This window comes from Dinoponera quadriceps, unplaced genomic scaffold (genome assembly GCF_001313825.1).
Source record: "Dinoponera quadriceps isolate SergipeBrazil2010 unplaced genomic scaffold, ASM131382v1 scaffold2662, whole genome shotgun sequence".
NCBI classification, from domain to species: domain Eukaryota; kingdom Metazoa; phylum Arthropoda; class Insecta; order Hymenoptera; family Formicidae; genus Dinoponera; species Dinoponera quadriceps.
In genome coordinates this window covers 68,808-94,840 of record NW_014556703.1, presented here as the reverse complement: position 1 = coordinate 94,840, position 26,033 = coordinate 68,808, and the positions used below count along the sequence as shown (strand labels likewise).

Genomic DNA, 26,033 nt, shown 5'->3' with positions numbered 1-26,033 from the left:
AGCAAAAGGTTGAAGGCTTGCTATACCTATTGTAGATCCGGATTTGAGGGTTAAAAAGAGATAAAAATTAGCGGAAGTCTCGTCGAGTAAGACAGGGAGCTAATATTCTCGCGAAGAGCCGCGAGACAATTCATGGTTCTCGCTCGATGACAACCGGGAGGACCGACTCTCTCACGAAGAGAGTCGCGATGAAAGATTTTCCCTCGTTCCCTTCAGGGTCCGGAGGGTTTGAAAATTAAATCAATATACGTCGTGATGGGCACAAAGATTATCAGTAAAACATTAATAAGAGCAAGTACTGCGTTTTGAAAACGATCATTGAAATCTAAACGGTAGAATAAAAATTCATTGTTCACAGCTACAAGTGTTGATAATTTGAAAAAGAAGTTCCGAACTCACATTCATACAACCTTTTCCCATCCTTACGGTGAGTAGACATGCTCTTGAAATTTGGCCACTTATTTCTGAAACACCCCCTCCGTATACATATATCATTGTAATATTAGATAAATATTATAAATCCTGTCCTGCCTGTGCAAGTCCGTATATTCGTCGGTTTTCCTCACCGAGTTCTGAAAAAACAGAGACTTCCGACAGTGTTCTCATATACGTGGAACCGCCACGAGCTACCTTGCCGGGAGATCGGGGGAAGCTGCGGCTCGTGGAAAAAAAAAGAGAAACATCACGAAACGAGACGAGAGAGAAGTCGAGCAGCGAGAATAATAATTCCGTCAACCGCGTTCGTTTTCCCCGCACTCTCGGCGCGACTTCGCACCTTCTTCGTGCCTCATAACTCGCGTTTCGTCGTCTCGTATCGCGCCCGTTCGAAGGAAGCCGAGAAAAAATGTGCGTGAGAGAGAGAGAGAGAGAGAGAGAGAGAGAGGGAGAGAGAAGGCAAAACGGGCCTTTCTTCTTCCCACACAGCACAAGATAGCAGATACATTGCGGCAATATTTTTCTGCAAGATTGCAACATTGCAGGAACATTATGTTTCGAAATATCGCCACAATATTATCGAAGTAATATTGCAAAATAATATCTTTGCAGTGTCTTCGCAACATTGCACTGCAATATACGGTGTTACGGTATTGCGGCAACGTTTATTGCGAGCCTCTATGCTATATACGTGTTCGGTAAATCAAAAATACTTCTCGGGGCACCGAATCTTCCCTTCCCCCCGGAATCTCGGCGAGTTCGTCCCTCCCACGCGACTAAAAATACACGTTCCTCATAAAAAAGAACATTATTCTCCGCGTTATCCGATATTAGTCCGCGGCGATGTGAATTGCGGTCGCGCAGTCAACGCGTGTCGTTACTTCGCCGGTGATGGTTAACTATCCATCCATCCAACCAACCGATGCGCGATGTACATTCCGGGGGCGCGTGCGTGCGGTTCTCCGTCGTCGTCGTCCTTGTCGCGCGCGACTCTCTCGCGTTACCAGCGGACTATTTATACGTACGAGCGGCTAATTCGTTTTCCCCCTCGCGCGTTCACCTCGCGACGGTCAGAGCCCGCGGCAGCGACGCTGGATTTAAGGTGTTTTCGATCAGTGACAGCGAGCGGAACGAGCAGCCGACAGGGAGAGAAGTCCTATCGTACGCTAGGATCTACCGACACGTACTAATTAGCCCGGATAATCCGCCGTGAATAACGATCCTCTCTCTCGTGCGAGGAGGACGAACAAAACGCGCGGCTTGAGATACGGATCTTGCGAGAGACAGAGACATTGTGCGATATCCCACGTAGTACGTAATATCACAGTAATGTCACAGTAATGTTGCGATGTCACGAGTTACTTTACGGTAATATTACCGATACATTATGTGAGTATATGTATAACATTGAAATATTACCGTAACATTGCTGCAATATGTCACATTCCGAATAGCCGAATGACTTCAAATATATCCCCCCACTCTCTTTATATCTCTCTCTTTCTCTCGCGTGAGGTGGAACGAGTCGTGTTTTGATCAACGGGATTTACTCTCGATCGCTCGCGAGAGAGGTAAATCCATGGCGACGCGTGCCATACGGATGCGATTTCGCTGTATAACCTGAGAGGGCCGAAAAGGGTTCTTTTACGGGGGGGGGGGGATATCATAAAGATTTTATATTTAGACGGTACGTGACGCGACAAAGACCCTCGGCTTTCAGCTCGTCCCGGATAAATTTTTAGGTGTGCGCGCGCGACCACTTAGCATTAAAATGATAAAAATAAGATCGATAAATCATCGTGCACGGTGAGTTACGACGCCATCGGAGACGAACGAGCGTCTCCGTGCACTGCATGTACAATATTCAGAACTAAATTATTTGCTTGAAGTAATGAAATATTTGGTTCCAGTAAATATTCATGAAATTTGAACACCACGTTCTTCTTTCAGTGGGCGCGAAGTATCGGCGATGCGATTCATCGCGAGAACGCGTGCGACGTAAGGAGTTAAACAAGTAAGGAGAGGGCGAGACACGATAGACGTCAACGATGACGACGCGCGTCCTCTCCGCACGAGCGGCGAGCGTAAATTAGCGCGGCTGGCGCGATCGCCACGAGCGGAGTTTCATTAATTCGACTGGATAATAATAGGTATCTGTGAGGTCTGCGGGCCGTTACGATTAGGCGAGTCATCGTGGGCTTTCTATAAATAACAGCCGGAGAGACAGACATCGCCAGGGGGTGAAAAAGGGAGACGCGGGGAAGGGAGAGCGGAATAGGAGAAAGAGAGAGAGAGAGCTGGTAATATCTCGGCGGTTCCACCACCACCGTTCGTTCCACCGCCTGTTTTTCCATGGTGTGTCGGTTGTGTGTCCCGAGGGAGACGAAAAGGTGGTCGACGAGAACGACACATGTCCCGAATGTGTTCCGGACACATTCGGTGGCACGAGGGGGATGAAAGAAAAATAGGGCTCGGGGAGACTGCGGCGGCCGAGATTACCTGGAAGGGCGACAACGAATCACGCTGGAACTGAAAGATGTCAACAAGTCGCTGCAACCTTAGCATTTTTCTTCCCTCGCCTTTGCATGGGTTTTTCCTGGGTCCTTCTTTCTCCAAGATCAATTTGAGACGTCCATTGAACGACCACTCCAGGCCTTGAAGTATCTACGTCTGGAAATAATGTGACCTACTCGTTTATCTTTCGGTTCGCATTGTTTCACAAAACAGGAAGAAGGTGACGGATTTCATGCGAATTAGCGACCCTGCTTGAGTTTCAAGCTGTCTCGCTGAGAGAGAGAGAGAGAAGTTGAGCCCCGATATCGTTCGTGTCTAATTATACACGGAAAAGAAGAATTGGCTGTCCATACACCGAAGAAAAAATTGCTACGTTCAAGTAAATATTTACTAAAGAATATCGTAGTGATTTATTTTATTCGGATTAAGTAAATATTACTTGAACGTAATATTTTTTGCACAATAAATTAAATGATTACAATATTCCTTAATAAGTATTTATTTGAACCTGTTGATACCTGACAAGTTGATACCTGAGGAATACATTAATGCATGACGTTGTGCACCGGTTTTATGATTTATTAAAGATTACGTTTAACAAGTCATGTTTCGTACATCTAAAGGTTATCTCTTTTAATCAATAAAATCACTCATCAAAGGTTGCCCTTCGATAAACAGGGAAACGAGAGGCGCTCTCTCGGAACAGGTTCGTGCGTCCAATTACACAATGAAAAAGGAAAAACGAAGTCTCGCCTCTCCCGTGATTAATCAGAGCGACGAGCGATTCCCGATCGGCAGCGAAAAACGCGAGAAGAATGCGCCTCCCCGCCTTCGGGCGCGCGCGTCTCGGGGAATGGCGCGAAAACCGATGCATCGTCCCCGCACGTGTGCATAGTGCGACGCGCAACGTAACAACGGCGGGGAAGCAGCGGATGGTGGTGGAGGATGAGGACGAGGATGTGGAGGTGGCGCAAGAGGGAGGGGGGAAGGACGCACGCGTTAGAAAAGAAGAGCGAGCGAGAGAGGGATATCGAAGGTACACTCCGTGACGATGGTGGGGGGGCGACTTCGGAGTTTCGCCGGCGATCTCGGCGAGGGGGTGGGGGGGGAGTGAGAAACTGTACACGAGGGGTTGCGGAGGGAACGAGGGCGCGCACGGACGGACGGACGAGCGGTTATTTCAAGCGACGGCTCTCTTCTGGCACTTCGCCCCGAGCTTTCCTCCTCGTGTGCCGGCGCTGCTGCATATCCTCCTCTCTCGGGCCGCCCGCCTGAGACTAGTGCAGTCGGAGTAGTCCCGAGTCAGCGTCGTCGCCGCCGCCGCGACGACTCGAGAGAGAGAGAGAGAGTGAGAGCGTAACGAGCACCGCGAGTGGCTGGACGGAAGGAAGGAAGGACTCACCGCGCGCACATACACGCGGAAGTGTGTGTCTTCGGAGCGGTCTGTTTTGACGAGCAGCTGAGTTTGTTTTTCGAGAAACCGACCGATCGACCTGCGCATCGATTTCGCCGCGCGCGTAATTTCGAACCACAGTGACACTCGGCAGTGACGTCTCGCGGGGGTGTGCGATGGTCCTCCAGGTGTCTCGGTGAACGGAGTGCCCCGCGTGCCCGGCGAGGAGAATTTCCAATCAAGGAAGAAAGACCGAAGGAGAAAGGAATATCGTCGTCGGCGGGAAATCGCACGAGTCCCGGAGGGAAAAGAGGACTCGTAACGACGCTCCGCCGCCGACCGGCCTGAAATAACAACGGGAATACGTGTACAGTGAATCAGCTCTCGTTCGTCGTTCGTTCGTTCGTATCGCGAATTTCCGGCGACTGAAGCTCTCCGTCCGAGCCACCCCTCTTCTTCGTTTCCTCGTCAACCCCGCTCGTTGTTCGGCAGATTCTGTGTTCGAGGAGAGGATTCCCGAGAAAGAGAGAGAGAGAGAGAACGGAGACTGAGAAAAGCCAGAAGCGCCACGAAGAAGAGGCGAGGAGGAGGAAGAACTGAGCGAAGAAGGATCGAGGGGTGTTTTCGGGGCCAAGCCAGAAGGAGTTTTCTCGGAAGGGAGCTCGCGAGAGAGCACGGCGATATCGTGAGTACAACACAGCCTACTCCGTATACTTGTAGGATGAAGACGCGGACGGACGGACGTGGGCGGGCCATTAATCAGGGCCTGGAAAGCTGAATTGGACCAAGTGTCTTTCTCACGTCGTCGGGTGAAAATTACCGCGCTCTCGATCCGCGATCTCACCACCGCGCAATTTCCATTCGGTCGAGAAGTCGAGGATCGCGCACGCGAGTCGCTTGCCGAGCGGATACATTGGAGCGATCCTCCAATCGTCCGATTGTTATTGCCTTTGGATAGACGGCGAGTAAAGTTTCTTCAGATTTGGTATTTATACTTATCTGATTAACGTTTCTTTCGCGGAAACAACGTACGAAGTATTGTTTGTTTGAGTGACAATTTTATCATCTCGTTCGAGAAAATTCTATTTTTTAACGGGAAGAACGCTATTGGTTTGAAGTAATATCTTTTAACGATAAAATATTATCTGATTACGATAAATGAAAGAAATAATTTCTCCGTAAGAAAATTGTCCTTCGTTTCAAGCAAACTTTTTATTTAAGATAATTCGTGGAAAAGTCTGACGATCGTATTTATTAAGCGGAACGTTAGTTTCTTCGGAGCATGCCGATGATGAAGTTTGTTTGGACGTGATGTAATTTATTAAATCTGAAGAAATCTTTTTCTCGGTGTAGACACGTATCTCTTTCGGATAGACATTCTGAGTAAATTTTAACCTCAACACAGAACTGTGAGACTTTCAATCAGGAGGTCGATAAACTTTGTATCGCGTAACGTTCGTAAAACTCGACGATATCTACTTATCTATCTATCTATCTATCTATCTATGTAGAACATACATTTTCTTCAGATAGGCAAATATTCTTTAAACTTGAACGTACACCGAGGGGAAATATATCTAAAAGATTAAACGTATATTTATTCGATGGGTATTAATAACATATTTATTTATATTGTTGCATATATTTTTACATCGATTGAACAATTTTTTCGAAAACAGGTATATTTTTTCAAATCTACAGCTTTGCATAATTTCCCATTTTGTTTAACCAATCACAATGAATTATTCTTCTATAATTCGACTACGATTGGTCGATTTTTTACGGCTTAAAGCTTTCATCGTAGATCCCGCTTTATGGACGCGCCACCGTTCGTGACGGCATCGCGGAAATGCGTGAAGATGCACGCGCGTCATCGAAAGGTAGCCAAGCCGGGAAGCGATGACGCGCGCGAGATATATCGATAGGTTTTGTCGGATGTGTACACGCCGTTCTCGCGTATACACGACGAGACATACACACATGTAAGCCGGGAAGACATCGGGAATGCAACTTTAATTGCTGTTGCGTCGTTGGACGATTAAGCGGATTCGTGCCATTTATTTCCCGATGCGATCGATCGCGTCGGCTCGCGCACGCTCACGCACTCTCGGATCAACGCGCGTCGGATCGACCGGATGGAAAATTTCCGCACAAATATCACACCCGACACACGTACAAAATAACGCGATGCTAATGAAGTCATTTGAGATAAGGGTCGCTGACTAAATAATTGAACGACTCCGAAACTTGACCTTGCACGGAAAGAAGGAATATTCTTATTTCGAGGAGATCCGTATTCAAGAGTATGGAATTTTTCTAAATAGATCATATATTCTTGCTTATATATGAAACAATGATTGCGTCCATTAGAATATATGAGTCTTTAATTGATATTTTTGAATTGAATTTTCTTCCGTGCGGAGAGGAACAAAAAAATGGAAAAGAGAGAGAGAGAGAGAGAGAGAGAGAGAGAAAACGCATTAATGCAATCGTTGTTTCTCTTTTCTATCTTATTCCTTGTTTTGGCGTTTCGCCGTCTTTGATAATGATGAAACAGAAGAACGCGCACGCGAGCACGTAAATTGCGATGAAGAAGCGGCGCGGCAATCGGTTAATTGATCGACTAATTAATTCGGAGCGAAGGGAGAGATCCAAATCGCGATACCGCCCGACAAGCCGTCTCCTCTCCATCTCTTCCTCGTCGCGTTCCGAGTGTTCGTGAGGGAAGATGATTCGTCGATTCGACGTTGATGTAAACGGAACTTCGCGCCGAGATGGAGATCTTTACGGATCTTTACAGATATCGAAAGGATGGCCGCGACTTAACCTTATTTTAACATTCTTATAAAATAAATATTATTCAATATACTTTCAATCTTTTTTAATAATTACTTTTTACGAACCTACAAATATCTTATGCCACCGAAAAAAGGTGATAAAACGGCGTTTTTAAATTAATATCTTCATTTATCAAAAATACTGCCCTAATAAAATATTTGATGTGTTTATTGCGATTCTTAAATATTTTTTTTTATTCCCCTCGTTTTTTCAAAATATAGCGAGCAAATCTATATTTATAATGTCCCTAAATAATAATAAATCATAGATCAATCGATAATATGCTATATTTTGTTAATAATAGCGGTTTTTAATTGGGCTCTAAGGCGATCGTTTACGCAAAGAAAAAAAATTAAGGTGACTATTCCCGGATTAACCCCTGGCCAGACTGCCGCACGCGGCTTATTGAGCGCACTGAGGCGGGAGAAAGGAGGGGTAATTTATTCTCCGTCTTTACTTAATCTCTTCCCTCGCGTGTCTCGTCGGGTCCCGCCGAGTTGCAGTCGTGCTTCTTTAATCCAAATTCCAGGTCGAGAGAGAGAAGAACGGACGTGAGCGAGAAAGAAAAAAGGAGGAAAGGAGTGAGAGAGAGAGGGAGATTTAGAAACGCTATTCTCCCTCGAAATCCTCCGACAGTGAATCAGATTATCGCTCGGAGTAAATCGTTGGCGCGGCGTGATCATTTACCGCGCATTTTTAGCTGCGACACGCCAAACACTTCGTAAAATAATGATGTTTTGGGGTGCTTAATCCCCGTTAAAGTGTCCCTCGCTAGCTTGGCGCCATCGGAGAAAACGAGGACTTGTGAGGACCGTGAAGAATATGAACGAGGAGGGCACGAAAATTTTCAAATGCACTTCCCACCCTCTCTCTTGGTCGCTTTCGAGAGCGGCATGTAAATAAATTGGCGACTCCTAGAGCGCGCGCTTTGGACTTTCGGTGAATTATAAACCGCTCCCGGGAGCACACGGACGTACTGTGGATGGACTGTGGAAGTGCCGCGAAATTGTCTCGAGCGAATCATAAAGCGAGTAACAGTGTTCGCTTCCGGTGTTTACATCGAGCAAAACGCCGCCGCCGTTGCCACGAGCGTCCGCGCGCGAGCAAACGATAATATACACGCGAGAGATGAATTACACCGAGTGTGTTTCTTTTTGCCTCCCACCGCCCCCCCGCGATTGTCCGCGATGATCGCGTGGCTCGTGAGGCTTCTTTCCCGCGTTTCCGGCGATGAGATACCCACCCACGCGGTGTCCTTTTCGCGAAATCTCGCCGATAAACCACAACAGCGGAAACGTCGTCGCTCGAGCACACGATTCGAAATTTTGACGCTACTTTCATGCTCTTAATCCGGGGATGGTTACTTTATTTTTTTCTTTTTTACGTAAACGATCACCTGGGGTCAATTAGATTAAATTATTTTAACGCTAAAACAACAGAAACGGAAATTTCCTCAGAGACATCATCAGAATCACATCATTAGAAACGGATCTTCCTTCGGAGACGTCATCAGAATCACATTAGAAACGGATTATATTATTAGAATCGACATTGAAATTATTTTATCTACGTAATTTGCCATCTTGGTTCCTATTGTGTTGTAGAATCGAGACTTAAAATATAGCTAAAATTCCGACTCGTTCGATGCTTCTCTCTCTCAAGCTCCCGATAGACGTGTTGTCGCATAAATTCGCATATTCGGGATGAAAAAAAAGGAGAAGGGGAAGTTTCCTGAGGAAATATTTTCAGTACAAATATCGGAATATTCCCGTCTCCTCTTTCCCACCTCCCCCTCACTCTCTCTCCCTCTCTTTTCCCGCGAAACATCAGTCGAGTAAGCATGACTTTATGCATTGCGAGAGCCGAGAGGCCACGACTGGATCCGTCGTTTTCTCTCTCGGCGCGAATCTTCTCGAATCGAGCCGGCGCGTAATACAGATTACGTGTGTACAGTGTGGCATATTGTGTGCTCTTCTCGGCCCTTCTCGCGTCCTTTCTCTCTCTCGCCTCTCTCACGCGAAGGAACGCGAAGTGCGCGCGAAGGATTTATTTCACGAACGCGAGACGCGCGAAGCACGAGCGCGAGATCGAGACTCGAGGATAGTCTCGGGAGAGTACGATGACGAGAGAGAGAGAGAGGGAGAGGACGGTCGGATGATCTCGAGGTAGGAGGAGCGAGAATTGCAAGTAAGCTCGTAAGAAGCCGGCCTACGATTTATTTGACACATCGAACGCCGAGCCGCTCGCGCGAGCTAGAGTGGTTTATTTTATAAGACCAGATTGCCGGCCTCGCTCCACCGGAATAGAATAATGAACGTTTCTCTCCTTCCTTCGTAGTACAACCTCCTCCCCCTCCTCCGCCGCCGCCGAGAGCTCCTCAGCGAATCCTCCCTCCCCTTCTCTCTCTCTCGTTCTTTGCACCCCTCGTCGTCATGAAAGTCGAGTGTCGTTCGAGAACGTTTCTCTTCGCGCTTCGTGACTCTCCCTTCCTCCTTCTCGTCCGACAGGATTAACCCCGTAGAATGCTAACGTCGCTTCTCCGCAGTCGTGCTCGAAGAAACACGCTTTCGACGTGTAGAAAAAACGTGTAGAAAAAAAAAAACCTCGAGAAATACACAGAGGGAAAGATTTCTTTAGTTTGAGTATTTCTATTTTATTTTTAAATAAAAAATTTGTTTGAAACGAAAGATAATTTTCTTACGAAGAAATTATTTCTTTCATTTTATATATTTGTCGTAACCAAATAATATTGTATTCGGTTGAAAGACATTATTTCAAATGATAGCGCTCTTTCTGTTAAGTAATCGTGTTTTCTCGAACGAAACGATAAAAGTTTTACTCAGATATATAATAATATTTCGTAACAAATATACGTTGTTCCTGTGAAACCAATTTTAGTCAAATAAATAGAAATACTGAATCTACGGAAACCTTCTTCTCTGTGCGAGGAGCATATTAACTTTAACTTTCTGGAATTAACCGTGCGACTTTTGTTTTTGCCGACTGTGTATCGATCCCTTTCTCTCTCGCTCTCTTCCATTTCGCGATACGAAGTTTCTCGCTACAAGTCTCTTTGTCTTCGACGGTACACCCGACCGAGACTTTTATAATTCAGAACGAGCCCGTCGGTTTCTCGCCAGCCGGTTTCTTACGACGACGCTGGTGTACCTTATTGACCGCGCTTTCGTCGCGATCGAATTAACGATAATGCCCGTTAAAAGCCAGTTATACGATTCATCCTTGGCGGCAGAACGCACGAGCTAAATCGCCGGATAATCTCGGCGGCGACAAGACGATACCGGATTGTACACGATAAGATAGAGAGAGAGAGAGAGACAGAAAGAGAAATATATTTGAAATAAGAACTCACCGAACGCGGAGGCTGCGATGACTTTTTCGGCACGGTTTGTCGTTTCCTGCTCACCGTTTCAAGTTTATCGAAGCGCGATCAATCTCAAACTCTGCAGTGGCACGTATTCCATCTTCTTGCCTTGCACGTGCATCGACTTTGTGACAATCGCAAATGAATCTGGAAAATAACAAGAAATTACTCGTACATGATACCATAATGGGTGACTAATTTTCCGACTAATATCTTTCTACCAGAGCGGTTTAAATAAAATTTTGGAAGAAATACGTGATGCAAAGGAAAGATATTTATTCGTTGACGCATTGTGACGAAAATTACGGGAAATCTCGGAGAGAATGCGCCATTGAAAATTGAAGGAACTTTTATGAGAAAAAATTACAAATCGGTCATATTTGACCGGTTATGGTAGGTTTAGTGTTAAACTTTAACTATTGATTATTTTAGGTGAAAAAACAAAACGTAGAGAAATATCCCCGACGTTTGTCGTGCTCGCTTCTCGCACACTGAGGAAAAAATATTTCATATCTGTAACTCTAATCATCACGATGAAAGAATATTGTAATCAAGAGAACCATTCGTCACTGATACTGCAATAACACTTACCTAGTAAGTGTTATTGCAGTATCAGCGATGATAACCTTACGTGCACGTCGCTGCACAATTTCGTAAATCTCGTGGCGCCGCGTCGAAAGTCCGGGATATATATTGACGCGTCGAGAAGCAATATTTGCACGCGTTAGCACAGACGAGTGCACGTGGAGCACGCATTCAAAAAAATGGCTTTGCAGCCATAACAAAAATGATATGGGTAAATGTCCAGCAAATACTTCAATGTCACATGTGTATTGCATCTTATCAATATGGGCGACAGAGCGAATTTTTATCGAACGATTTGTCTAATTTAGCAAGAAAATCTAAGTTTGACGTCATTCTGACGACCAGCTTGTTTCTGACGGCGAAGTTCGATTCTCGATATCAAAGAGCATAAACGCGCGAATCGAAGCAACCCTCGGGTGAGCTTTATACGTGCCATCACGTGCACGCGCCTACGTCACGCGTATAAATATTGCTTTTTAACGCGTCAATATATCCCGGACTTTTGACGCGCGGCGTTACGAGATTTGCGAGATTAGCCGCTCTATCCTCGCGCTCGCTCGCTCGCTCGCGCGCTGCCGCGGAAATTTATTAATAACCGCCAGACACGCGCATGTATTTATATATTTACGAAAGCAGGCGCGCTGCGCCTTCGAAATGGATTCTAGGAAGAAAAACCCAGCCTACGCGCGCGTTGGTTAAACAACGGTCCGCCGTCGCCGCGGCGTTTTCGCACGCAGATCCTTGCAATAAAATGTCCCGAGTACGGCGAATGTTCGAATGTAAATGGAAATCGCGTTGCACAGTGGGTGTAAATCATAGTGGCTCGCGTCCAATCACACTTGCGGTATGGGACATTAACGTTCATTGTGCCTGAAGTGAAGATATTGCGAAAAGTCCATTAATGAGGACGTAAAGCCATTATCGAGCTCGTCTACGATGCGAATGACGATTCTAGATCGTTAATTGCGCACTCTGGTCGATCTCCGCGTTAGATGTGTGCCGTCTCCTCTTTAGAAACGATGAAAGATTACGTTGGAACGAGCAAATCAAGAACTACAAGAGAGCCACATTTACCGCGCGGAAAATCGATCGTAATATTTATGAATAGCGGCATGAAAAACACACACATAATTATATATCAAATATAAAGTAACGAGTTGTAAATATGGAAGCACGATCTTAACGTCGAACGAGTTGTTATCGTCGCGACATCAGGATTTCAAGGTTGGCGCGAAGGTTTATTCGTCGTGTCGAAAAGCGAGCGCGATCACGGCGCTCGTCTGCTGGGTATGGAATTACCACCGAAATATCCACTCAGCTCACAGCTGCACACCCGGTATACACGGACAGCGATTATTATTGTTATTATTATTATTTTCGCCGCATCATTCCGATCGAACTTAGGTGACTGGCGAAATCGAACTGTCAGGAGTGGCGCGTAAATTCGTCACGTTCCCTCGCGGTTAACCGCGCCCGCTAATCTTTTTCGGCTTTTTTAAGGCCGCAGGCAGGCAGCAGCAACCGCCTCGCAAACGTCATCGGACGCGAGATCGTCCGGCGTTTGCATGTAAGTTTCTCCACCTTCGGTAATCTCGCCTAATGTTTCTTCGCTTTCGACCTACGCGTTCAATCGCTCGACGTTTTTGGTAACGCGGAACGAACGTCGTCGTTTGATATTTAAATAATGCAGGAGAAATCCTCCTCTGAAATGTACTGCGCGTCTTTATCCTCTTCAACCACTCTGCCGGACTCCGATATAGCCAATCAATCACTTCGTTATAGCGATTTTTAATTGGGGTCTAAATGACCCGTGGTGATAGTTTATGTAAAAAAAAAAATAAGGTGACTATTTCCTGTGTTAAAATCACAATTGAGCGGAAAAATATNATATATATATATATATAGAAAGAGAGAGAGAGATGAATAAAACTAAAGACACTGATAATAATATTTTAGTTTCCATTTTCCCCGAGGATTTCCTTCGATTTAGGAAAAACGATAGACGACAAAGCGTGCGGAAGAGCGCATCAAGTCGCATCGCGTAATTGCGCGTAAGCGCAACATTAATAATTCTAAATGGCACATCAAAAGAGAGAGCACGCGGATGAGACCGAGAAATAAATTCATTGTCGATTTATCTGGAAATCTGAATTCATCAATTGCTGAGGCCGCCGTATATAACGATTCCGCGCGCAGGACGAAACTTTACGATGCCCAGGACGTTAGATAATCGCGAGAGACTAGACTGACAAAAAATAACGAGGCATCCTCCTCCTCGGTATGAACGACGATTACATTTTATACTCGACGAATCACATCGCCGTAATGAAAGCCATTAGGACGGCGGTATCAAGAAACCTTAACACAGGCGATACGCCCGAGGCCACCGGACGTTTATTAATTACTTCGTCTTCATTAAATTAATCCTCCCCTCCTCCCCCTTTTATCTCTAGAATGCGAAGATAAGTGAAAAATATTTCGAGATCGAAGGATAGCAGGAAAAAGGAGAAACATAACGCGTTCCACGTGTGCACAAAATCGCATACCGTATAAATACACGACGCGAGCCGTGTCCGGCGGATTGCGCTTTCGATCGCCGATAGGTAGCTGCTCAACGGCCGGACAACGTATTCCGATAGAGAGAGAGAGAGAGAGAAGCGGAGGAAGACGAAGAGCATACAAGGGCCGCTAACGAGACCGGGGAATTATACAGGGTGACCATTAAGAAGTTGCTGAAACCAAATAGCCGCTACTTTGTAACTAGTGGACAAAATGAAGCGAATTGAACGCTATTTTGTAAATAAGACCCGTCACTTTTACTGCCGCGTGAAGTGCAAAACGAAATATATTTTTGTAAATGTATAAAAATAAACGTAATAGAAAAGAGTGAAAAATCGGCTGTAGGTGTGATTTAGTGATGTATGTTTCCAAAATGACGACCGTCCGAACGTCTGACCGTGACTTGCAACTCGTTTCAATCCACATTTCGTACGGAATTCGCGGTATGCATTTGCGTGAATCCTTTCTTTTCCATAATAGTACTCGAGACGAGATATACCTTCTCTTCGACGGTAAGCTAGCTCGCTCATGTTTCTTTTCGTAAACTGCTTTCCACAATGACTGAAATAAAACTGACGAGTTTGCAGCACACAATTACACTCGTATTAACCTTCGTCGGACAGATAGAAGAAAGCTATAAATATTTACTTTCAGCAACTTCCCAATGGTCACCCTGTACGGCGAGAAGAAACTGTTACGACGTAACAGGTTATTTGTTCAACGACGGTTACATCGAGCACTCGCGAACGTTCGTCTCTCTCTCTCAGTGGTTGCGCGATAAGTGAACCAAGGGGAAAGACCGGCCGCAGAGAGAGGAACCTCGATACTTTTCATCGACAGGTGGATCCTGTCGAGCCGCTATGCGCCGGCTGTGCGCGGGACGCTCGCGAGACGACGACGCGTGCCGTGCGGTGACGATTTGACGGTGGAGAGAAAGAGAGAGGCTGGTGCCGTCTTCCTGCCTCCTCGAGTTCTCGCGCTCGGTCCTAACCACCACCGCCACTGCCGCTTAATGCTCCCCGATTACGTGGAGGATCGTTGCGAAACCACTGCAAAAGCGCCGCACGACCGCGGAGAGAGAGAGAGAAACCACAAACCTATATGTAATTCCGGCGAAATGAGCGCGATAAACGACCACGAGTAAATTACGAGGCGAGATAATTCGTGGTATTAGGGGCCATTCGAGCACAAATTTCAAGTATCGGCCTGGCAGATGAATAATGTATCTCGTTTCTCCTCCCTCCGGCATTTTATAAAAAACCAATTTTTATTCTCCATTACGGTTGTTCTCCAACAAACAATTTGCTGTTCCGGTGAATTTATTTTCTCCGTGTAATTCTTGCAATTTATCACTGGGTTATCATTGACATAATCAGAGAGAGAGAGAGAGAGAGAAATAAGATTGATTGACTGTCGAAGCCTGCCACGCTTTATCGTTTGCTTAACGAGCACATGTCATCGTAAAATCTATTCGTAGCCGTTATTTGAGAAACATTTACTCGAGGATGCGCGATCAATCGTCAAGCTTTGTCGAACGCGACGGACAGGGAAGGCACCTACTCACGACGGGGGCTGATAATGCGAGTCCCTAATAGGCTGACCACATAATAATACTCCGCGCGGCCGCAGAGTGCCGCGATTAAGAGAGCGCTCCGGTCCCACGTCCCGTTTTCTTTAACCCTTAAGTGGTTTCTCGCTCGTGAAAAAGCTAGGTAGCCATTTGGGATTGAGCGTGTGCACACAAAAAGACCGAGTAGCTGAAAGCTGATAACGGACGGACAGACAAAAATGCTTGACGTCGCCCGGAGGTAGCGACATACGTGGCACTAATAAATATGATTATATTAATAGTAGATGGAGGGAGGGGAAAGCAAAGGCTCTTTTTCGGAGGATAGATTGAAAAGCTTCCGACTTGACTGAGAAAAGAACATTGAAATTTATTTCTCAACATAGTCCCCCTTCGACTCAACACACTTGACCCAAGGTTTTTTCAGACCTTTCATTCCCTCGGTATAATAACTTTCGTTCAAACTCGCAAAATAGCCATCAACGGCACTTGTCGCTTCAGCATCCGACGAAGGTTTTGCGATCGTTCTGAAAAAATTCTACAAATTGCGCTCGTTACGTGCGGCGAAGTCGTCGAACGCGTTGTTGAACGCGAGTCGCGCGCAGTGCCGAAGGTTCTGACGAATCTCAAAGAAAAGGAGGAGACTCATCAATCTCTGGGCCTCGTTGCGCTTGTTCCGCCAATTACGTTATGACGATGCGACGCGGTTCGTGGACGGTAAACAAAAAGGTCCGCATGTCTGACTTCTCGGTAGCGCTGCTCGGAATGCATCGTCGCGAAGGGAACTAATGCGACCGAGAGCACGACGATTCGTTCTTAAAGAAGATCATCCGTGAGTTCAACAAGGACAGTCTGTCTCTTTTTCTTCTCATCTTTCAATGTGCTACACTCAAGTAATATTCGCTTAATCCAACCAAAGTAAAATAAAATATAAGTAACGTAAAAATAAATAAGATAATTATTCTGATACTCCTTAGCAAGTATTTACTTCAATGTAGCACTTTTTTCTAATATTCGAACGCTCGTACAAATTTAACAATCGAAATATTGAGAGCATTCACATGCTTCAAGGTAGCACTAAAATGAAATCTGTGGAACGAAATCATATAGAAGAATTAAGAAGAAGAAACTTGTAGAATTGGAAATTAGAATGAAATCCGTAGAATTAAAAGTTTAAGAAAGAAGTCAATGAATGTCGGTATCGTCAAAATAGGTTTTTATTAGCCGGTCTAAATAAGCGCGCAAGCTATCCTTAGAAGCGTCCAAGTGGCGTCGAAATTTCGCACTCAGGTGCGCCAGCAGCTTCCGTTTTCAGTCCGACGCTTCACGCAGCGAGCATTACGATCGTAATTCCACACAGATAACAGCAGCAGCAGCAGACAGATAATCGCACTAATCACGTGCAATTAAGACATTAATTTATTCGCTCGCGATTTGCCGCGGAAAGAATGTTACGTGCGCGGCGCTTTGCACACAATGTTCCCCAAAGCGATATAAAGCGAGTAACACCGTCATTAATCATCATTACAGCGGCGTAATGATCTTCGGCTGGAAGCCGGCTGCCACGAAATAATGAGACCGTTCTGCTCCGAGGGATCCTCGCCTCCCTAATCTCGATCGGCCAATCCGGTAACACAGCACGGCTACCAGATTTTTCTTTCTAAACGAGGATCTCCGTGTCCGCGGCTCACCGTGAGAGATTTTATCGGTCGGTGCCCGGCGCGCTCGAGAGCTGCCTCAGGAGGAACAAGAGGATCGTGTCACGAGAGCGTTATGTCTCTTCCCTTCGACGAAAGCAATGCGGTGCTTTAGAACCCGAAAACAAAACGGTATGTCGGTTCCCCTCTAATCAATAATAATGCATGATTCTTTTTTTCGGAAAGAGCGATACCATCATGGCAAGATTTCATTCGCGTCCAAAGCTTGAAAACGATTCGGAAAGGGTTCTCGCGCGACTTCGAGGTTCCGACTCGTCGTATCGCGGGGGGCGATCGCGCGGGTTACAATGTGGAGCGGCGAGGGCGCCGATTAAGACTCGTGAGCGCAACGTTTTTTTGCGTCGGCGATATTCATCAAACGGAAATTACAGCTTTATGTACGAGCGCGCGCGCGCGCGCAGAAATAAAGCAGAAAAACCTTCCCCCGCAACATCCTCGGTGGGGTGCTCTCGAAGTGTTGTTGTTGTTGCCCGCTCGACTCCCGCGTGCGAAACGAGCGCGCAATCTTTTCTAATTATCTCGTTCCATGCACACACGCGGGGGGGAGATCGCGAATCGTAATCGGATATGCTAATGGATACACGGGAGGAACGTAACGATGTTAGTCGCGTTTTTATGTCGCGCGCGCGCCTCTGGCGATCGCAAGACCGCGGCAAGATTTGCACGCAGGTGCGCGCAGCAACAACACGTGATATGTAACGATGAATGCGTACCGGCGAGCCACCCCAGGCATTTGTTAGCCGGTGGTGGTACGTCATCGGCATGTATCGCGTCTGCCTGGATTAATGGCGGCCCGAGAATTTCTTAATTATTGCACGAGCGAGCGAGTGCGTCGCGCATTGTCGCGACATGACAGATGGGAAACGGGCGAGAGGAAGTATATTTGCGCACCCCGCTTCCCCCTCAGCGTGATCTCGTGAGAAATGCGGCCGGCTGCTCGATATGTTCATTCTTTTGCTAACCAACTGTACGTGTTAATTGTAAACAATAAATCGAAATATTAGATATTTCATAATTGCACCTTTGCCTATTTCTCTGGACATTTTTACCGGTCAGTATCAGACGTAATGTAAATATTGCTTAATGTTTACCGGCTGTGGGTACACGTAATACTTCATTCAAACTTATCTTCGCGATACTCTCGTTACACAATCACCTGGGGTCAGAAAAGACTATTCCCGGATTAAAGACGCGCAAGTAAGTAGTGTTCAACAAGACCGTATTCGGAGAGATTACAAGTTAACGACGCAAATTGCAATGTAAATGTCTCTCGGGCGTTTCGGCCTCGCTCGAGAGCCTCCGAAAGGATCGGTCTGTGAATATAAATTTTCAATAGCCGCAAAAATCCCGAGATGCTTGTCTCGGAGGATCGCCCGCGGCCCTGACATCCGCGTAGAGAGAGCGACGATGATGGTAAGGCCGAGTTCGTTCTCGCGGGGCGATTGAGTTTAATTTGCCCGCCGGCTTGATCGACTCTCTCTCTCCTTCTCCCGTTGCTCACCGTGCTACAACTTACCGAATCCTTGCTCGCGTGTTGCACGCTTATCTCGATACGTACTAACCAGCTGCTGCCTGCCCGCGTTGCGTCCCGTATTTACTCATTCAGAGGGGAACCAGTTTTCGCGGTGCTCGCCGCGGGGTGGTCCGAGGTCGGCGCGGCGAATCGCGGAGATAAACACAGCCTCTCGTTACGAAAAGGACGAGCCGATCGCGATAATACGCTACATTTTGTTAACAACAGCGATTTTTAATTGGGATTTAAATGATCCCAGGTGATCGTAAAAAAAGAAAAAAAATAAGATAACTATTCCCGGATTAAACGAGCATATTCCTCGCCCCTTTCTTCCGCGCCGTCGAATTGATTTACGCTTCGTGCGAGCGAGCGAGACAAGTCGGCCGGCGATCTATTATTATCGTCGAAGCTACGAGTCGACCGATTATCATCTGATATTATTAAACATATGAATGATACGGAGCAGTCGGTCTCATCTTGGCGCTGACCGGGATAAATTGCTGCCGCGATGTTACGTATTCGCGGGGAAACAAAGGTCTGTTTAGCGATGGAAATAATTTGGCGCGCCTCGGCTTCTCCGCCGCCGGTTCGCGAAGCGAATCGAGATTTATCGATTCGCCAGCGGATACGTTTCGATTGGCCGTGAGCGTACGGGAGAGGGAGGGAAAGCATCGTGTCGACGGCCAAAACATTTCGAAAATAGATCACGCCGTCGTACAACGCGTATCTAGGCCATATTTATCGCGGAACAAAACCCGCGGGTGGAACCACGAAGCTACCACGCGGAGTTCCTTTCGCCGAATCGACCTGATTTGTATTTTGCAGTTTAAGAACACGATAACGATGTGGAAAGGAGCTGACCGTTCGGACGATTTTCCTAGCGAGCGACCGTTTTCCCACGAGGGGTACCGCCGCTATTCCGTGGACTATGAATCGTCTCTGTCCCCCGGGACATCGCGGCCGGACCGCGCGTGGCGATGAATCGTTCATTGTGCGACGTTACGTCGAGGAATCGAGCCAGCACTCGTGCAACATGTGGGCTCATTCTGAGCCAATCTCGATCTAATTTCGATTCCGTCGCTTGGGACAAGGTGCTGATGAAAGGGGAGCGAAGTCACACGACGGATCGGCGACGTTGACGCGAGAGTATTCGCGAAAGTGAAAAGACATTTGGTTTACTAGGACCCATACGGCACAAGATTGCAGATACATTGCGGCAATATTTTTTATATACGTTAACTATTTACTATAAATTTTCAGTGGTAATTTCAGTGCTAAAACGCATTTGATCGCCCGTTGTCAGGCAGGATCAAACTCATTTTTCATTGCGAATAAAAGATAAGGTGATTATCGTTTCTCGAAAAAATAAAATCTGTTTTTCGCGAGAAAGAAATCTCCAGTCGTCAGGAGACACGTTACGTCCCATCGGCTGCGATCGATTCGATTCTACTTCACGCAGGCACACGCTTGCTCGTTCCTGGAGATTTCTCGGTGAGATTCGGCGGCAGGTAGCGCGAGACGCGGTTTATCAGCGATCTCGCCTCGGGGCATTGTGAATGCATTCACGTAATTCAGAAAAGTACGTGTTCGCTTTGCGCCTTCGTCTTCTTCGTCCTCGTCGTCGGAGACGTCGAAGAAGGCGACGACGATGCAGACGAGAAGACGGCGGAAATACGTCGTGATTCGCCGCGACGCCGGAAACGACGCACGTGCGCCGTCGTTTTCGTAATTCATTCTGTTGTTTTCCCGGAATCCACTCGCGCCGGAACGTTCGTTGGAGAGAGACGTCGCGTTTGTCTCGCGCCGCGCCCGCGCGTGAGCGGACTCGCGACAGGATATTTCTCTAATTACTCTCCCGCTACTTTCCTTCTCCCGCGATCATTTTGCGCGCACCGTTGTAGAAAAGGAATCTTTATAATTTGACAGATGAAATTCGATATTTTACGCGCGAGGAAGAAAAAGGCCGCTTGTATAACGGGACTTACACGCTGTGTAATCGCGCCGGAACTCACTTATGCTCCGATAAACCTCGATTAATTTCCCCGGTTTATTCGGCACGCATCGGGGAAGAGTTACGATCTCGCGCGATCGTTCACCGATTCCGTGCATTGTTCTGTTAGGTCAAGAACGACGACGCCGCCAACGCTGCTCGTTCGGCGCGCGTCCGACTTCGCACCTTTCGCGAGAGAACGCCGATATGTAAAACGTCGATCCTACGCGCGATGGATACACACCAGCGGGGTGTGTTCTTTTTTTCCCTTCCGCGGATATTTCACGATTTCACCGTCGTGTGGGCGCGATCTTTGACCGTTGCGCGCGTTCCCTCATCCCGTGGAAAAAACGCGCCTACGGCGAACGTAGTCTTTCGTGCCTTCCTCGAGACCCCGGGGTCAAGAGACTTCTCTGCCTTTCTTTCTCGCACTTTCGATCTTCCGTCTCCCTCCGCCTCGTCGCTCGCATGTCCACTGTCGCGTCGTCTGCTCAGGAAACCATCCATTACGGAGATCGGCCGGCGTATTTAGTGACGGTGCGGAGCGCGCGCGGCAGAACCGAATCGAGAAAAGCTGACCGACCGAAACGACGGCCACGGGTTCACCACCGTATACGTGCACATTCGAAGAACGGTGACGACGACGGCTCGCGAGACTCGAAAGAAAGAAAGAGACCACCGAGCGATTCGTAAGTAGTACGAGCAACGTATTACGTGTTCCGCGACCCGCTAGCACGTGCTCGCGTCGGCGAGTCGTGTTCTCGAGACGTCCCGTACAGCAGCAATATTTTCCCGTAACATTGCGGGAACATTGTGAAATATTCTCTATATGTTCCGTTAGGAAGAGATTACGAGGATAATATTATATATCCAAAAAGCAGAAGATGGAAATAGTGAAGAAATGCCGTCTACACCGAGGAAGTGATATTATTATTTTTTATAATATATTATTGTACACGTTATATATATATATATATATATATATATATAATTTAATTCAGTATACAAATTTCAGTAAGGAAACAAGTTTAAAAAACCGTAATTTAAACGGCATCGTAATATTTATTAAATATTTTGATGAACCGCAACCGAACAGATATTTTCATTCGGTCCAGGATTATTACGATAAAAGTCATCTGGAAATCTGAACGCGAAAAAATTGTCGGGCGCGAGCTCAGTAGCGCGCTCCCTGTCTAATCTTGCGGCCCGAAATTAATTTTTACTCACCGTTCACTCACTGCTCCAACAACGGTAATTAAGTCAGACACGAATGCATCGCGACAACGGTATGATTTATACACCTTTTTTCTAGTCACTTACGGGGACACACATAAGGCGCGCTCTGTTTCGCCAAAGTCTCTGCGATTAAAAAAAACGCCTTGCTAGCGCCCGACCGGCAGATGTTCCGAGCGGAGGGGAAGAGTCCCGAGGTCACAAAGGCACTTCTTCCCTGAAGCGAGGACCCATGGCGCCTCGAGCCACGTAAAATGAATTTCGAAACATGAGCGACCCGGTGTGACGATTGCAAAAAAAAGGCCGTTTCCTTGGTATGAGGATCATCTCTTTCGGGGACTCTCAGTGACTTTCGAAGTAATGGAACCCTCCTTTCGAGAGAGAGAGAGAGAGAAAGAGAGTTCATTATTCTTCGACCTAATGGCCAAATATTTGCTTGACAATGTACGCGTAAAAGTCAAACGCGCTCGTGACAAACGATATTTCAAACACAGCTTCGGGCTATAACTTAATCAGCGGCTCGCTCGACGAATATGCGGCCGGCGAACATTGTATGAAATATTTCATCGTAACTTTTAACCTTCTTACTGACGCGAGATATGAGAGAAATTGTCGGCTGAAAATGGTCACGAAACCGAGATACTATTAAAAATCAAAGACGATCGAGAAAACGCGATAATCTGAATCAAATATCGTCGAAACGCATGAATTCCTACGCTCGATACACACGAGGAAAAATAACTTGGAGAGATAACTTTTGTTTGATCCTTATCGTTTATCTTTATACTACGGTTAGGTCCAAGCGATTAGCTATCGTCCCGCTTCTTGAGTACATATACATTTTTCGTCACTCTATAATAAATTCGTTCTATATAATAAACTATTATACAATATAATAAACTGATATAAGTTGTATTACACTAAATAATTATAATAATTATAACAATGATGATGGTATGTTGTTGTAGCGAATAAATAAATATACAGTGTGCCTTTTAAGTGCTGTACAATATTTAAGGAGTAAATTTTAAGGTCGTTTTATAAAGAAAGAAGAACATATGTTCGTGTGAAATTTTCTTTATAAAATAACATTGAAAATTAACTCTCAAAATATTGTTCAGTGCTTGAGGGACATCCATTACATTCATTCATTTATTTGCTCCGACGACGTCAAATTTGCCGTCTCTCCAAATTAGTTTTCCTTGTGCACGTATTTGTGCACGAATCAACATTTGCATTAGGTCCTCTTAGATTCCACACCTGCGTGCAGTTGCAGCGCAACACAATCGACATTCTGTAACCGAGATATCGCGTTTTATCTCTTCTTGAACTTGAAACGATTCTTTCGCTCCTATGAACGCAATAAATCTCTTGTTATCAAGTTGTCCTTAAGAGAAACGCCGTGAAATGAATACCTGTAACGTTTCGAAACGGCCTTTCGATAATGATACAATGAACATATGATAAAAATACGACGATAAGTCGTTAAAACTTGATTAAATGCAGACGAAAAGACCAATAAGGACGTTTCTATTTCCTATCGATCGTCGTCTTTATTCCCTGTAAGCGCGTAATATTCCTACGATATTATATAAATATTATTCAATATTTAAATTATATTCTTATAAATTCTAAGGATGTTATGTTTTTAATATTATAGGAATGCTCTATCGATGTTTTATGTCCAATTCACAATATTAAATAATATCACTAGAATATTATGAGAATATTACGTCTGAGAATATGCTCAGAATATTACTTGATATCAAATAATATTACAGGATTGTTCCGAATAATAAAACCTCGACGGAATCGGCCGTGTTGCGAAGCAATCGCGCGCCTTTGTGGGTCGTCGATTCTAATACATAAATATTCCAGTATCGTGTCCCCACATACTTCCCTATTCCATCGATCCCTCGTTTCTCTTCCGAAAGCATCGCACGTCTTTCGTGTCTCTTATTATTCACGCCGGTCGCGACTAGGAGATTCCTACCTCGCGCCTCATCTCATGAAGTCATCAACAGCCGTCGAGAGTATCCGTACGAGCCGACGGGAAAAGAAAGCATCACAGACGGGTCTATCGAAAATAACTTTCAACACTCGTTAGTGTGACACTGAGCAATCTGACCGGCGTCATGCGTGTGACTGGTCGCGTTCAATTTGCGTCTTTGAGTGCGTCAGATACTTTTCGCGAATCATTCGCCGAGATTCACGCGTCGAAGTAAGCAACGCAGCAAAACGTTCGATCTTTCGAAGAAACGTAAGCAATGGTTGCATACAAAAAACGGTGAGAAAAGTCGCAGGTAAAATAAGATACATAGATTCGAAGCAGCGAAGACGACCGCAGCGCGGAACCTGCGAGAGGAGTTTTAATTACGCGCGCGTTTCGAACAGTGCAGCATAAAACATTGTAAAAAAAAAGCGCAAAAAGGCGGCTCCGTTCGTTCGCTGCTCACGGAAGCGTCGCACGTAACTATTCCCGGAGCGTATCGTTATGCGCGTCACGGGGCTGACTTTCCTCTACGGTCGCATCGGCGATCGAGGCCTGCCCGACATGGCGGCATCATCGAACACGGGGCGCGCAAATCCCTCGCGGCCGTCCTGTCGAGAAAGGACATCGAGACAACGTCGAGATCGTCCAGAACGATCGGCGAGTTCCTCGAGACACCGCTTGTTCCGATCGTGTGTACATACACGTATCTGAGTACACTTCGAGTCGTCTCATTATTGCAATTAGAGTTACTCTCGCGCGACTTTTTCAGCCGCACATATTACGATATTCCCGCACCGTTTTACGCGTCGTGGTTTTTATTCTGACACTCATCCAACTACTGAGCAAAAACTACTCAAGTTTCACATCCCATTGAAAAATATGGGAATTATAAGCGAATAATGAAAAAATTTCCCGAAAATTATCCCACAACTCCGGCGAGACGCTGACGGACGGTGTTTCGGAGGTCAAGGTGAGAGCGTACGCGCTCACGAACAGCAGCACACCGCGAGCGTGACGTCGGCGCACAGCGTCCGAGAGGATCGCCGGCAATGAATAAAACATTCGTCCGGCAGATCGCCGAAGTAGATTAAGTTATCCGCGAGGCTCAAGTCGACGTTGGGTCGGCTCGCAGGACGACAAAGCGACGGTGTCGCTCGCGCTATAAGACGGCTGATTTCGGTTGAGATACGACACGCGATATGTCGGTGGAGCGTGTCGGTGGTACCTGTTGATTCCATCTCCTCCTCGGGGAATTCTCAATGAAATTTCGATCATATCTTGTCGTGGATATCCACGCGATATCACAATAACATTACGTGTATAACATTGAAATATTACAATAATATTGCTGCGATGTATTACATCCCAAGTATGATGTCAAGTGACGTTGCAATGACGTCTTACGGACGTTAGAGACGTCATTAAAAGGAAGGCGCTTATTTGGCGCGCGTGAAATCGAAGGAACGTTGCGAGGCCACCCACGTGTATATCGTTCGGCTCCGTCGCGACGTCGACGTCGGCTCGCACGACCCCATGGGGTTAAAACGGATACGTCTGCTAAGCGGCTTACTTCTCCACAGGGTCGACACCCTTCCGGGCGCGTATGCACGGATAATATCTTAACCAACTGCGATTCTCGCTTTCAGACTCGATACAGTGCATTTCCGGTGCCTCACGAGTTTAAACTGATATCGGAGGTTTTACAATTCTAATTTCAAGTTTCCTGCGGTAATCTGAGTAAATATCTTATCTCTATTAAAAAGGGACGTACGAATGAAAATATCACGTGCGCGCGACTACGAGCTTATAACGACGTCACGATATTATTCTCTCGGGCGCTTCCGGTTTACGGCTCACCCCGTTTTACGGGCTTATGGTTCACGATTTATGGCGGCGGTACTGTGTTCACGGAACCTTTCAGAAAAGTGGACCTCCTGATGCTCTTTCTCTTTCTCTCTCTCTGTCGCTCACACTTTCTTTGATCCGCGCCGCGGACGAACGAGCTTTTTAACGGCGAAGGTATCGAAATGGTTTCGATTAGGCGCCATCCGGAGCGAACGAAGCCGTGTTTCTATCATCGTCGTAAATGCCCGTTCGTAAATTTCCACGCGGCCCTTTTATTTCCCCGAGGGTGTCCCGCGTCGAATTTATATTTACGATTTCTCGCCCCTTTCCTTCTCCCTCCTTACTTAAACGTTCAAGAATTGTCGGAGACAAATTCACGCGGAGGCCCGAAAATCACACAAAGTATCAGTATGTCGCGATGTCACAGCAACGTTGTGGCAAAATTTCACAATGTTCCCGCAATCTCGC

The 26,033-nt window shown here is 46.3% G+C and overlaps 1 protein-coding gene across 4 annotated transcripts in view; it reads left to right on the top strand.

The window, feature by feature from the left end:
- Nucleotides 1–4,130: 4,130 nt before the first annotated feature.
- The window catches only part of LOC106748031 (fibroblast growth factor receptor homolog 1-like), a 48,402-nt gene continuing 26,499 nt past the window's right edge, over nt 4,131–26,033 (top strand). For 2 of the 4 annotated variants that reach the window (XR_001374712.1, XM_014626186.1), the window contains exons 1-2: nt 4,133–5,027; nt 16,804–17,102. Coding sequence is in view for 2 of the 4 variants with exons in the window: in XM_014626186.1 (XP_014481672.1) it covers nt 17,072–17,102 (31 nt within the window). In the remaining 2 variants the exon portion in view is untranslated. Of the gene's footprint in view, nt 5,028–16,803; nt 17,103–26,033 lie in introns of all 4 variants that reach the window. The other 2 variants (XM_014626187.1, XM_014626188.1) reach the window with 2 other exon arrangements.